Below are 12,500 nucleotides of genomic sequence, written 5' to 3' on the forward strand. Positions count from 1 at the left end.
CCGCATGACCCTTGGTCCACAGCCCTAAAGGTTACATATAAACCTATGAACAATGACAGAAAGGCAAAGAGCACCCAGCCCGTCCGCCTCACACAACTGCGACACCCCTTATACTGAAACATTCTACACTCCACCCCAACCGGAGCCAAGTGATCTCCTGGGAGAGGCAAAAACCAGATAAAAACCCAGGCCAATTTTCGGAGAATTGTTGCGAGTGACCCTTTGTTCCCGGTTGTAGCCTTGGTGGCGTTAGGGTCTGGGGGCTGTGCCTTAGCACGGTTTGCTCTTTCAGGCTCATGGCGGTTGGTGCCATCGGGTGCTTGAGAGATGGAGCATATCGGGGCAGGGTATCGATACCGTTGCCATTGCCCTCCTGAGATCGCTTGCTTTGCAGCTTGTCTATATTGGCTGCTTGTGGCCACACTCCATGGTGCATAACTCTGATCCCAGGGACGCAGGCTACAGCATTGGGTAGCTCACTGGACCTCCCGATGGGTGTTTGCCCGCTACATTGACTGAATGCAGTTGAAATCCTACATCGCACAACATTTCATTACTCATTGTAGATAAATTGTAGCTCCAATCGCAATTGCATGACTTTTCTTTGCTTATTACATGTATAAAACTCTGATCATCAATTACAAGCTTTACATTTAACTCACAGTTGCTATTACATTGATTGAGAATGTGGACTTGTCCCTTTAACTGTGGTGGGTTGCTGGCCTCCTTTAAGAGAGCCTTGCTATCTTTACCCCAATCCTCTTTGCTTGATGCCATGTGTTGCTCCATCAGCGCTGCACCCCGTGGTCTGGCCGCCGCCATCTTTTTCTTCAGCGCTTCACCTCGTGGTTTGGGCGCCATCTTTCTTCCATCCACGATGTCGACTGCTGTGATCCTCTTCTGCCGGGTTCTGCCACAGAGGCTGGGAAGTCGCCTTTGGATCCGATTTTTTTCCTCCGGAGTCCTGCCGCTGGAGCCTGGAAGGTGCGTTCGGGTCGTCTCAGCTGGATTATCTCTACGCAGTCGTGCTGAGCGGTCTGTGCCTCGGGTGCTGTGCCTTTCTTCTCTCAGGTGCCAGATCCAACCTCAGGTGAGGGCTTGCTTTGCCTCCGAGTATGGGGGACGTCGATCGCTGGGGCGGGGGGGGGGGGGGGGGGGGATGAAATCTTCCCAGCTCCAATGGATCTTCTCCATCCACCTTCTTCCGAGTAACGTTGGTCCATCACCTGCAACAATCCACAGAGGTAACTTGTGCACTGCGCCATCATGGAGTACCTTTACATCCGCACTACCGACGACTGGAATAAGTTCATTGGTGTGGGTGCGCAGTTTTGCCTGAACCGGGATCAACTTGGGTCGTTCACCTTGATTGTCCCATAGTCTCTCAAAGGCTTCTTGATTCATTACTGACTGGCTCGCCCGTGTCCACTTCCATGAAGACTGGAATGCAGTTTATCTCGACTTCCATCCTCATTGGAGAACATTTGGTGGTGCAGGTAAACATGCTATATACCTCATCATGGGGCCGAGCTGCCTCTCTGACTATTGCTTCATAATCCGCGTTGGATTCATGGCCACCTGCAGACTCTTCATCAACACAGTGAGTCATATTTCTTTTACACATTCGCTGTAGGTGGCCCTTTGTGCTGCAGCCTTTACACACATAGTCCTTAAAGCAGCACTGGTAAGCCCTGTGATTCCCTCTACAACGCCAGCATGGTGCTACTTGATTAGCCCCCCTCGGCGGACTCTGAGTTAAGGGACTCAGGAGCCTGTTCTCTCTCCCCTGAGGAGATTCACATTCTACAGTCCAGTCTCTAAAAGGCGCCATTCTGTGTACAGTACTTGCCGGGTTTGAGTCCTGAGGATGAGTCATCCGCCTAAAGCCGCAGGTCGAGGTCATGAATGCCTGGCTCATGGTAATGGCCTTCTGCCGTGTGACTGTGGTATCCACAGATAGTTGTCTATGAAAAAGGCCCTCGTGGTCGATTCCGATGACAAAAATATCCCGCAGCGCTTCGGTGAGGTGGTTGTCGAAATCACACGGTGCCGCCAGTCTCCTGAGGTGTGCAGCATATTTTGCAATTTCCTAGCCTTCAGGCTGTTAGTGTGTATAAAACCGGTGTCTGGGTGTGAGGATGCTCTCTTTGGGCTTGAGTTGTTCTTGGATCAGCATTACAAGCTCCTCGATACGTCTTGGTCGTTGTCTTCACTGGTGCCACCAAGTCCCTGACGAGGCCATAGACGGTGGGCCCACAACTGGTTAGCAGGATTGCTCTGCGCTTATCAGCCAGTGTGGCCGGATTATCGCCTGCTAGGTCGTTTGCTGTGAGGAAATGGTCGAGCCTCTCCACAAAGGTGTCCCAATCATCACCATTGGCGAACTGCTGCAACGTACCAAGGTTAGCCATTTTCGCGTGAAAGTCCGTAATCTTGTCGCCAATTGTTATACCTTTAGATGCTCTGAGAATGACTCCACGAGGCAATGTATTGTACTTGAACTGTAGTGACCTTAGTCCATTTAATGTAACTCCAGAGTGAAGATCACACATGGTGGCCTATCTTTTATACTAGGTCTGGTCCCCCTGTACAGATAACCACAAGTCTCCCACTGCAGTGTCCTCAGGTGGCACACCTTAATGATCATACAGATGGTGTACAAGTTTCCCATAATAGTGTCCTCTGGTGGCACATATGTAATAGTACAAGCAGTAAACATGTTTGGATACATGACATTCAACCCTCTTGGTAACCTCCCGAAAAAATTCAATCAGGTTAGTCAAACACGATCTTCCCTTAACAAATCCGTGCTATCCCTAATTAATCCTTGCCATTCCAAATGTAGATTTATCCTGTCTTTCAGGAATTTTTCCAATAATTTTCCCACCACTGACGTTAGACTGACAGACCTGTAGTTACTCGGCCTATCCATTTCTCCCTTCTTAAATGAGGGTGCTACATTAGCAGTCCTCCAATCCTCTGGCACCATGCCCAGATCCAAGGAGGACTGGAAAATGATGGTCAAGGCCTCTGCTATTTCCTCTTTTACTTCACTCAACAGCCTGGGATGCATTTCATCCGGGTCTGGGGACTTATCTACTTTCAATGCTGCTAAACCAATGCTGCTAAACCACTTAATACTTCCTCTCTTACTATATTTAGTTCATCCAGAATATCACACTCCTCCTCGATAGCAGTATCTGCATTGCCCCTTTAAAGTTAGTGGGTGCATGGATTTTAAGAAGAGAATGATGGGAAAAGATGTCAAGTAAGCTAAATGCAGACACAAGGCAGATTAAAAGAATGCCTTAGGCAAAAGGGAAGGATCCACAGGTACAACCGGAGAAAAATCTGTGGAGTGATCTTCACTGTGTAGAGAACCCAGCTGCTAAACGCTGCTAGACACCTCAAATCGCTGGGGAATTACCACCAACTGTGCTTCTGCAAGATCCTGCAAATCCTCTGGGAGGACAGATGCACCAACATCAGTGTTTTTGATTCGGCCAACATCCCCAGCATCGAAGCACTGACCACACTCGACCAGCTCCGTTGGGCAGGCCACATTGTCCGCATGCCGGACACAAGACTCCCGAAGCAAGCGCTCTACTTGGAACTCCTACACGGCAAGCAAGCCCCAGGTGGGCAGAGGAAACATTTCAAGGACATCCTCAAAACTTCCTTGATAAAAGTGCAACATCCCCACTGACACCTGGGAGTCCCTGGCAAAAGATTGCCCTAAGTGGAGAAAGAGATTCTGGGAGGGCGCTGAGCACCTCGAGTCTCATCGCCGAGAGCATGCAGAAACCAAGTGCAGGCAGTGGAAAGAGCGCGCGGAAAACCAGTCCCACCCACCCTTTCCTTCAATGACTGTCTGTGACAGAGACTGCAATTCCTGTATTGGACTGTCAGTCACCCAAGAACTAATTTTTAGAGTGGAAGCAAGTCTTCCTTGATTTCGAGGGACTGCCTATGATGATGATAACTTAAAAGACCATGGGGGCTAGAGTTTCCTCTCAAACCGCCCATTTACCGCCCAGAAATGCAAGTTTCCTCTCAAACCGCCCATTTACCACCCACTTATCGCCCGGCGGTAAATTCCACAATCATTACCGTCAGGCGGTATTCGATACTGTTTACCACCGGACCTTAATACCGCCCTGAAAAAGCAGGTCTTACTGGATCTTTAGTGGGCAGTATGGACACAGATCTGACAAATTTGTTTGATATTACGCAAATCTTTATAGTTCTCCACAGTTTCATGCATTTTTAAATGGATTGTAGCATTTTCTAGTGTTAGGCAATAATATAAATGGTCTAATAAAGCCTTAGTTACTCCTTTAATCTCTCTCACGCACATCCCAGTCTCTCCCCCGATCTCACTCTCTTCCCTCCCCCACAGCGATCTCACTCTCTTCCCCCGCACCCCCCCATAGTGATCTCACTCTCTTCCCGCCACAGTGATCTCAGGTTGGCAGTCTCTAGCCTCTCATCGATGCCTCTCGGGGGGCCGAGCTGGACAGCCGCGCGTGCATGCGCACAACTTGGGAGCCGAAGATTCCCGAGTTGAAATACTCCTCTGCCGCATACCGCCCGCTGCACTTCGCTCCCGCACCGCTTCGCCGCCACCGACCTGGAGCACCCGAAAACCGCGTGGGCGCGCACCAGCGGCATTCCGGCGGTTGAAAAAGATGCAACCGCCGGAACTCCGCTAAGGATCGGGCGAGAGCGATTTAAAAGGAAAATGCAGCCCAGTATCTGTATGCACACAAAACCTCCCGGAACAAACAAAATGTAATCCCTATATAACTGGTAGCAGAATTGTATTTGATTGAGAAGGTGGGAAGAGACATCTAGACCTCTCCTGGGCATGTGCTCGAGAAATAAAGACCTGATGTGAATTAAGACTTACCCGACTTGAATTGTTAGAAGAACCACAGGTGGTCTCGGTTGAAAAGCAACTGAGACAGCGCGGGCACATTTCACCTGGACGAGGGGTCCGGTCTCTGAAGTTCTACCTCAACACACAGCTGTACAGGAGAACAATCCCAGCTTCTGCAGTCTCTCCACACAACTGAAGTCGCTCATCCCTTGTGTCATTCTAGCAAATTTCCTCTGCACTCGGTCTCCAAGAGCTTGACGGGCCAAAAATCGCGATCTCTAAGGGCGCGTATAATATGCGCACGTACCCATAGAGGCCCCGCAAGTGCCGTTTCTCAGTGCGTGATACACATGTGCTGAAAACCGGCATATGCAAACTGTCAAAATGTCTTTTGACAGTTGCAACACATCCTTGGGGGAATGGCCTTCGCGGGCAGAGATTTGGGCTATTTAAGAACATAAGAACACAAGAAATAGGAACAGGAGTAGGCCATATGGCCCCTCGAGCCTGCTCCGCCATTCAATAAGATCATGGCTCAGCTCCACTTCCCTGCCCGCTCTCCATAGCCCCTTATCGTTGAAGAACCTGTCTATTTCTATCTTAAATTTATTCAATGTCCCAGCTTCCACAACTCTGAGGCAGCGAATTCCAGAGATTTACAAGCCTCAGAAGTACCACCTCCTTAGTGATTTGCCCAACTCTTGCCCAGCGAATGTCCTTCAAACTCTTACACCAGCATAAGTTTTAAAAAGATAGAAAAATAAAATTAACAGTATTTTTTGTTAAAAACTCTGTCCATTAAGTATATTTTTAAGAATTCAAAAAATAATTTGTCTAAAGCATTTATTTAAATTCAATTTCAATTAATTTTAAATATGTAAAGTGTTTTTATTTATTTTAAATGTTTGTGTTTTTGGGGGCATTCCCATTCACAGAAATGGTGATATCGAATGAGGATACGCTATTTTCATAGGTTGGTCCGGCCCACGTGATTCCAGGCTGCACATATACTCCTGGAATACGTGGGTCCATATGCTGGACTGTGAATGAAGGCCTCGGAGCGCAAGTCGATGTTCCTCCGGGACCACCGGGTACTTTCGTAAAAAAAGTTTTGGTCGGAGTCATCCGGCCACAGGATGCCTTTGACCAGATTCTCTGGGCCATAATTTTGGACACCGCTATTAAATCTACCCTTAACCTTCACTGCACTGAGAACAGTCCCAACTTCTGTGGTCTCTCCACATAACTGAAGTCCCTCAACCCTGGTATCATTCTAGCAAATTTCCTCTGCACGATCTCCAAGACCTTGATATCCTTCCTAAAATGGGGTGGCCAGAATTGTACACAGATTTTTGAGATTTTCCAATACCCAGTTCGTCCTCAGTGAGTAAAAATGTGTTTTAGGCCCACAGTGGACAACGACACTCAACTACGAAGGGTTAACTTTAATAAGGTAAATGCAGTAACATTTGCAAACTGCGTGCATAAGTCATGTATTCATAATTTCAGGACGATATCCAAGGTGGTTCTGAATGAGTTGAAACAGCATCTGGTCAGCCTTAAATGTCTTTAATTTCTCTTATAATGCTTCCTCTTGTCTCATGTTAATATAACTATAACCTGTTTCTGTCTCATGTTAATATAACTATCGCCTGTTTTTAAAATGTAAGCACTTTGCTGATGATTCTACTTCCTGTCTTATGTTTTTCTCCTTTCCCTTATTGTTCCTTTTTAAATGCTGTTCAGCTGAACTGTAAGAAATTACAGATGAAGAGTCTACACCGGAAACATTAACTTATCTGGTCTCGCTGCCATTTTTGTTTTTGCTTCAGGTTTCCAGCAGCTGCAGATTTCTACTTATTGTTCACGCTAGTGAACACGCTAGAGACTTGGCTCCACACTACTCTCGTGTTGGCCTCCACTCTCTAGTACTGATGCCATAATACATAGCCACTCAGGTTTTGTGCAAGCACAAACAATGTAAAATGACTCAGGTTTGTGCAAGCACAATGTCAGGTCGATTCCAACACCACTCCAACATCAGATTAACATAAGAACATTAAAAAATAAGAGCAGGAGTAGGCCATTTAGCCCCTCGAGGCTGAAACATGCCAGCTGGCTATTTAACAGAAGGATAAAAGCTACAATTACACTGCTGTTTTTCACGTTCTAATGAACAGATAATTTTTTAAAAATTCACATCCCCACCATTATTCATGAAAGCCTGGCGAGAACACTTATGGCATCAGGATGTAGTCTTTCATCCATTAATTTTAAAGTGTGTGGGATCAAAGAGATTGCAAAATGGGTGAAAATCCATGAAGAGAAATGACAAAAGTTCACAAAATGTTATTCATACAAAAATGCCTGAAAACCCATTTTAATAAGTATTAAATTATTATACAAAAAAGTACAAAAAGCAAATATTCAAATAAATATAAATGTAAACAAACAGTAAACTAGACCAAACTCCTGTCCTTCAAATACAGAAATAATAGCTTACACTTGCACTAGAAATAAATAGTGGAGCCAATTTTCCTGGCCTGCCCTGACTCTGGACAGGCAGTTGGAGAAAGTGTGCTGTGTCTGTCCTGGCTGAGCTATACCCACATGTGGGTTTATTTTAACACCAGATCATTAACATGACCCGATCACACTCTTGCATAGACTTACACCCAGGTAGAACCTAGTACCAGAAATCTGGACAGAAATTGGAGTGCAATTGCAGGCCTGAGGGTCAACTGCCAGCCTGGGGGCCTTCCAACTATTGCTGGAGCGCCCTATAGTTTGAGGGGGATTCAGACACAAGGTCAACCACAAGCTTCTGTGCACTTCATTAAAGTGGGCACCTTGGTCATAGGAAGAGGAAATGGATTTAGGAAGGCTGGGGACAACCGCCCTATTTCATTTCAATACTTGTGTTCAGTCTGCGCCTATTGAAGGCCTGCTCTACCCATTTGTGAAATCTCTGGAGCAACATAAAGAGGGAATGAGACCCAGCATAATGGGTCTCTACTCCCTTTTTAAAAAGAAAATCTTTATGCCAGGACAGTAGGCGTTCCTTGGGGCAAAGGTCATGTAAAACAGCCCCAGCATCTTTAATATTTCACATGAAGTTTCACCTGTAATCACAATTGATAGTGTCACTAGGAAAGAACTACTAGGAGACACAAGCTGAAGATGTCTTAAACATCCTAGAGTAAAAGCATTTCGAAAAATCTTGTTTAGTAGGACATTTCATGCCAAACTAGATAACTATTTGAATTGTAGTTCATTAAGAAAGCACATAATTATATATGAAAGACTAATTGCAAAAATAAACACAATGCATTACCAGGTGCTTTTCTTTAAAGACTCTTTAAACTCACTATATTAATATGGAAATACCATTACGATGATCATACTTAGATATTTAAAGATTTTTTAATATAATGTTTTAATTTCTGACAATTTGAAAGCAGTTTTGGGTTGACTGCTGGAAACTGCATTTAAATTGCTCACTGTAATTTTGTGCCAACGACTAAGTCAGAAAGAGAATAGTGTTCAGTCTTCACCGACGGAGTTGTATTGGACTCCAGGGGCAATGTTCCAACTAGTCCCTTCAACTTAATTGATTAGGTCTAAAACTTCATCCACTGAAGAGATAATATTGGCTTTGGACTGAATGTTGAGCTTGCACCGTTAGCAGACCATGCATCAGTCTGCATGGCTAACTTCATCAAAACAAAAGAGAAATCAACTCTGACACAATATCAACTCACTGCAATCTCAAGAGGGATTTTGTAGCAATAATCAGGGGAGAAACAATGTGTCATATGGAAGGTGCTAAATTTGATGAAAAGTAATGTTTTGAGTAGAGACCTTATATCAGAACTGGATGTCCATCTAAAACAGTAACTTATATTTTTGCTTTTCAGGTGCTGATGTAATTTGTGTTTTAATTTTAGATTTCCAGCAGTTGCCATTTTTTTCCTTTTTTACCTCTACTAGATAACAAAAGACATGAGGATTTATTGGGGGGGGGGGTGGGGAGGAGGGAAAGAGGTTGTTTTGAGCGGCTAAAATAATGCATATGCCTATTCATGTTGTAAATCTAATTCTGGGATCAGGGCATGATAAAATTCTTCAAAAATTCATAAATTGCTTATGTATCTTTTTATCATTTCTATTTTAAGACTTTAGATTCTGGACCACAGGCTTTGTTGCAGTTGCATTAGATAAAGTTAAGTGATTCTAGTTGACAGTTTATGTCCGAATGAAGATCATAGTTGCTCCCAGCAGTGTCAAATCAGATTAAATTAACAGCAAAGCAAATTCATATACAAAAAGAAAACTACATTGTCTAACAGGATAAACAGATTTATTACATCTGAAATTCAATAACTTAACAGGATCAATGATAATTTGATCAATAAATCAAACCATTCTTGTGTTTCAAGACCCTACAGCAAGAAAATAATGTATTGTACATATAAAATATATATGGCATTAGTGTTTATGCAAAGTTTGAAAAGGTCAGGAAGCAATGTGGTAGTTATTTTTAAATATTACAAAAGACTGATTTAGAGACACTGAACTATTAGAATTCAATGATCACATCTTTGAGTTCAGTAGGTACTGCGGAGCGTTTAGCATTTTCACTTCAGTATGTACAATTCTGAGCACCATGCATTTGCTCCAGGAATAAACAAATTTGACCCAGATGCCAAATCCCTACAGGTTAGACCGATAATAACACTATAAAAAAAACTTTCATGTAGAAGATTTGGAATTCTCAGTGATGTACAACTCTGCTCATCCCAGCACATTTGTAATTACAAAATCTGTAGGATTGACTCAGCAATTTTCCATATGGTTATCAACTCATATATGGCACAGGCAATATTAGGGTTGATGAGAGTTTGAATCCATCCCATTCAATCTTCTGAAGGGATATGCTTCCTGTAACCAACAAAAAGTAAGCAAAGGCCAGTAATACATTTTGCATTGTTTGATAGAAGGCAGGAGTTGCCACTAAAAATATACACACTCTGGTTAGATCAAAAACAGAACTAATTGGTCACTTTATTCTTCGAATGGACCGGGTATTATTTCCTTTTTTTTTTACTATACAGCTACTGTAAAATGCAATTTGCTTGTAAAAATGCAAAATTTGAGAAGGATTTACATGCATATTTTGATGTTTAGTTATTATGGAACATAACTTTCAATAAACACGCCTTTACTCTACATGCACTTTATCAATAGTCCTAATATTACAAGCATTATATTTATTTTCTTTACAGAAAATAAAACTATAAATGACTCAAATAAAGGATGCAACCCATTCCAATGTTTGTAATATTTTCTTCGGTTTTAATCTCTCTATCCAAGTTCAATAGCAAAGAGACTTATGTTTCAAGACCAGATCAGTAGCCCATTCCATGCTACATATCAAAATTTAAAATGAAGCTTGAAAGGAATTGCTCCTGATCACATGGCTATGCCATAGGATATGGTAGTACAGGGTGTATCCATACCATTTTGTTTATATTTCTACCATCATTTCACAAAAGTAGTTCTCCAGGATATTAAATCATTCCCCCCTCTGCTGAAGGTAGTGACCAATACAGAGTACATTTCCATGGGTGCTTGGTTTCATCGTCACTCGATGCCCACAGACACACAAAGCAAGGGTTACTGAATAGTGATCAGGAGCAGTAATATGAATATAGGGATGCTGAATTCAATAGTAATGTCCCACTGCAGCCCTATCCAAAATTACAGATCAAATCTGAGACTTTCCTGGTCTGTATCTCAGTACCATACTACGTAGTGCATTTATTAAACTTCACTCATTTTTGGGTTGAAGGCCCAATAAATCTTACTCTTCCCCATGGATGGATATACTGCCTACTAAAAATGCATTATCCTGCAGTTCTACAAAATGCACACAAACAGACGTATTTATAATTGCTTGTGGTTTCAAGTTTAAAAAATCCTCCCTATTAACTACTGTACTGAATATGCTATCTCAGCTATCGGTCACCCGTTTTGCAGCTGTCCAAGAATTAGAATCCTTGGCACATCGAGGATGTTTGCCAACACAGGATAAATTAGAATATTTTCTTGAAGTTATGGTAGTTCAAATCTGTCAAAACTCATTAAAGTGTAATCCCATTTGGAAGTGTAATTCTGAATCAGTCTGACAAGAACGTCACCTCATACACAGAAATAACTAATTGCTGCAACTGTGAGGAATATATTTCCATCAACAAAAGTTGTGAACAGAAAACAAGATGGCAAATTGATGGCATTCTAGATTGCTGCTTCAATATGTTTTGCCACAGAATGGGATACAATTTCACACCTACCGTACTACACACAGGAAGTTAATAATCTCAGTCATGCAATCATGCTGAGAGGGGAGAGATGTACAGACACACATGCAGATTTAGAACTAGGGATCAGGGATAGCTCAGAAAGCCCACAGGAGGGAGGAAAAATATACTCCTCAGAAAAATAAAAATCAGAGGACAACATACAAACTTAAGACTGCAAACACTGAGGACTGCAAATCATTGCTAGCTAGAATGCTGACAAGCAAAACTAAATAAAAGTTATTAAATGCTAGCATTGAATTTAAATCTGATCTATAAAGAGTTTTTGAAAAATTATGTTTAATTAGCACAATAACATTTTATTTGTCTGATGTCTCCATGAATTCTTTCTTTGGAATAACAAGCATTAAATGGGGTGTTTATGCAGCATTTGAAACACATTTAGGCCTTTTTATGTATTGCTTTCAAATAAGTATGCATATGGACAAGAAAATTCTTAGCTTATTAGCACTGTTCTTAACCAATTACAGTTAACCAGTTATTGACATCTACTCATAATGCCTCAGGGACTGGCTCATGGTTTGTTTCTTGCCCATCTATGGAGTCTACAGTTTCAATGGCACATTCCTCTGCTTGACAAAGGGAGTCTGGAATTCTAGTATTGTTATTTCCAGATACTTCCACTGGTGTACCACAGAGGGAATCGTGAACATCATTCCAACTACTGCATTCAGTCTTCCCACTAAAATTTGGATCATCCTCTGCAGCTTCCAGCTGTCTTACTGAATTGAGGTACTGCTGTATAAGGCTGCTGTCCTGTTCACCATTTGAGTTCTCATCACTGCATTCTGTGTGGCTGGAATCTAGGGCTACTGGCTCCACAAGTTCCTCAGTCAGACACTCATTGTCCTCCTTCACAATTTCACGGGAGGCTTCTACAACTGTGCTCGTGCTCCCTTCTGAGGAACTCTGACAAGAATTCAGGGAATCTTTGAGACAATTGTGGGTGATGTCTGAAGACTGAAAGCCAGAATCAGGAAATTCTTGCAATGAGCACTCCAAGTGAGTATCTTGTCTGGAAGGGGGGTTTAAGTGGCTATTCAAGAGAAAGGACTGTGTTGTGTATTCAGAAGGATGTTGTGGGAGAGTGGGTTCTTTTGTGTCAGAGTGCAGTACTACATTCGGTCTCTGGGTCATGGACATCTGCCACTTCTGGAGGCTCTGAACCTGCATCAAAAAGGAAAAAAAAAAAAAAAGAGTAAAACAGGCTAAAAGCATCCTATCTAAATATATTATTGAGG

General features: G+C 42.8%; 2 protein-coding genes across 3 annotated transcripts in view; one reads left to right on the forward strand and one right to left on the reverse strand.

Moving 5' to 3' along the window:
* Nucleotides 1–12,500, forward strand: part of rpl24 (ribosomal protein L24) — a 257,054-nt gene that overhangs the window by 112,913 nt on the left and 131,641 nt on the right. The window lies entirely within an intron of this gene.
* Nucleotides 9,356–12,500, reverse strand: part of cep97 (centrosomal protein 97) — a 126,075-nt gene continuing 122,930 nt past the window's right edge. For both annotated transcript variants that reach the window (XM_070892989.1, XM_070892988.1), the window contains one exon: nt 9,356–12,426. In XM_070892989.1, coding sequence (XP_070749090.1) covers nt 11,752–12,426 — 675 coding nt within the window. In that variant the 3' untranslated portion in view covers nt 9,356–11,751. The remainder of the gene's footprint in view (nt 12,427–12,500) is intronic.

This window comes from Pristiophorus japonicus, chromosome 11 (genome assembly GCF_044704955.1).
Source record: "Pristiophorus japonicus isolate sPriJap1 chromosome 11, sPriJap1.hap1, whole genome shotgun sequence".
In the NCBI taxonomy this organism is placed as follows: Eukaryota; Metazoa; Chordata; class Chondrichthyes; family Pristiophoridae; genus Pristiophorus; species Pristiophorus japonicus.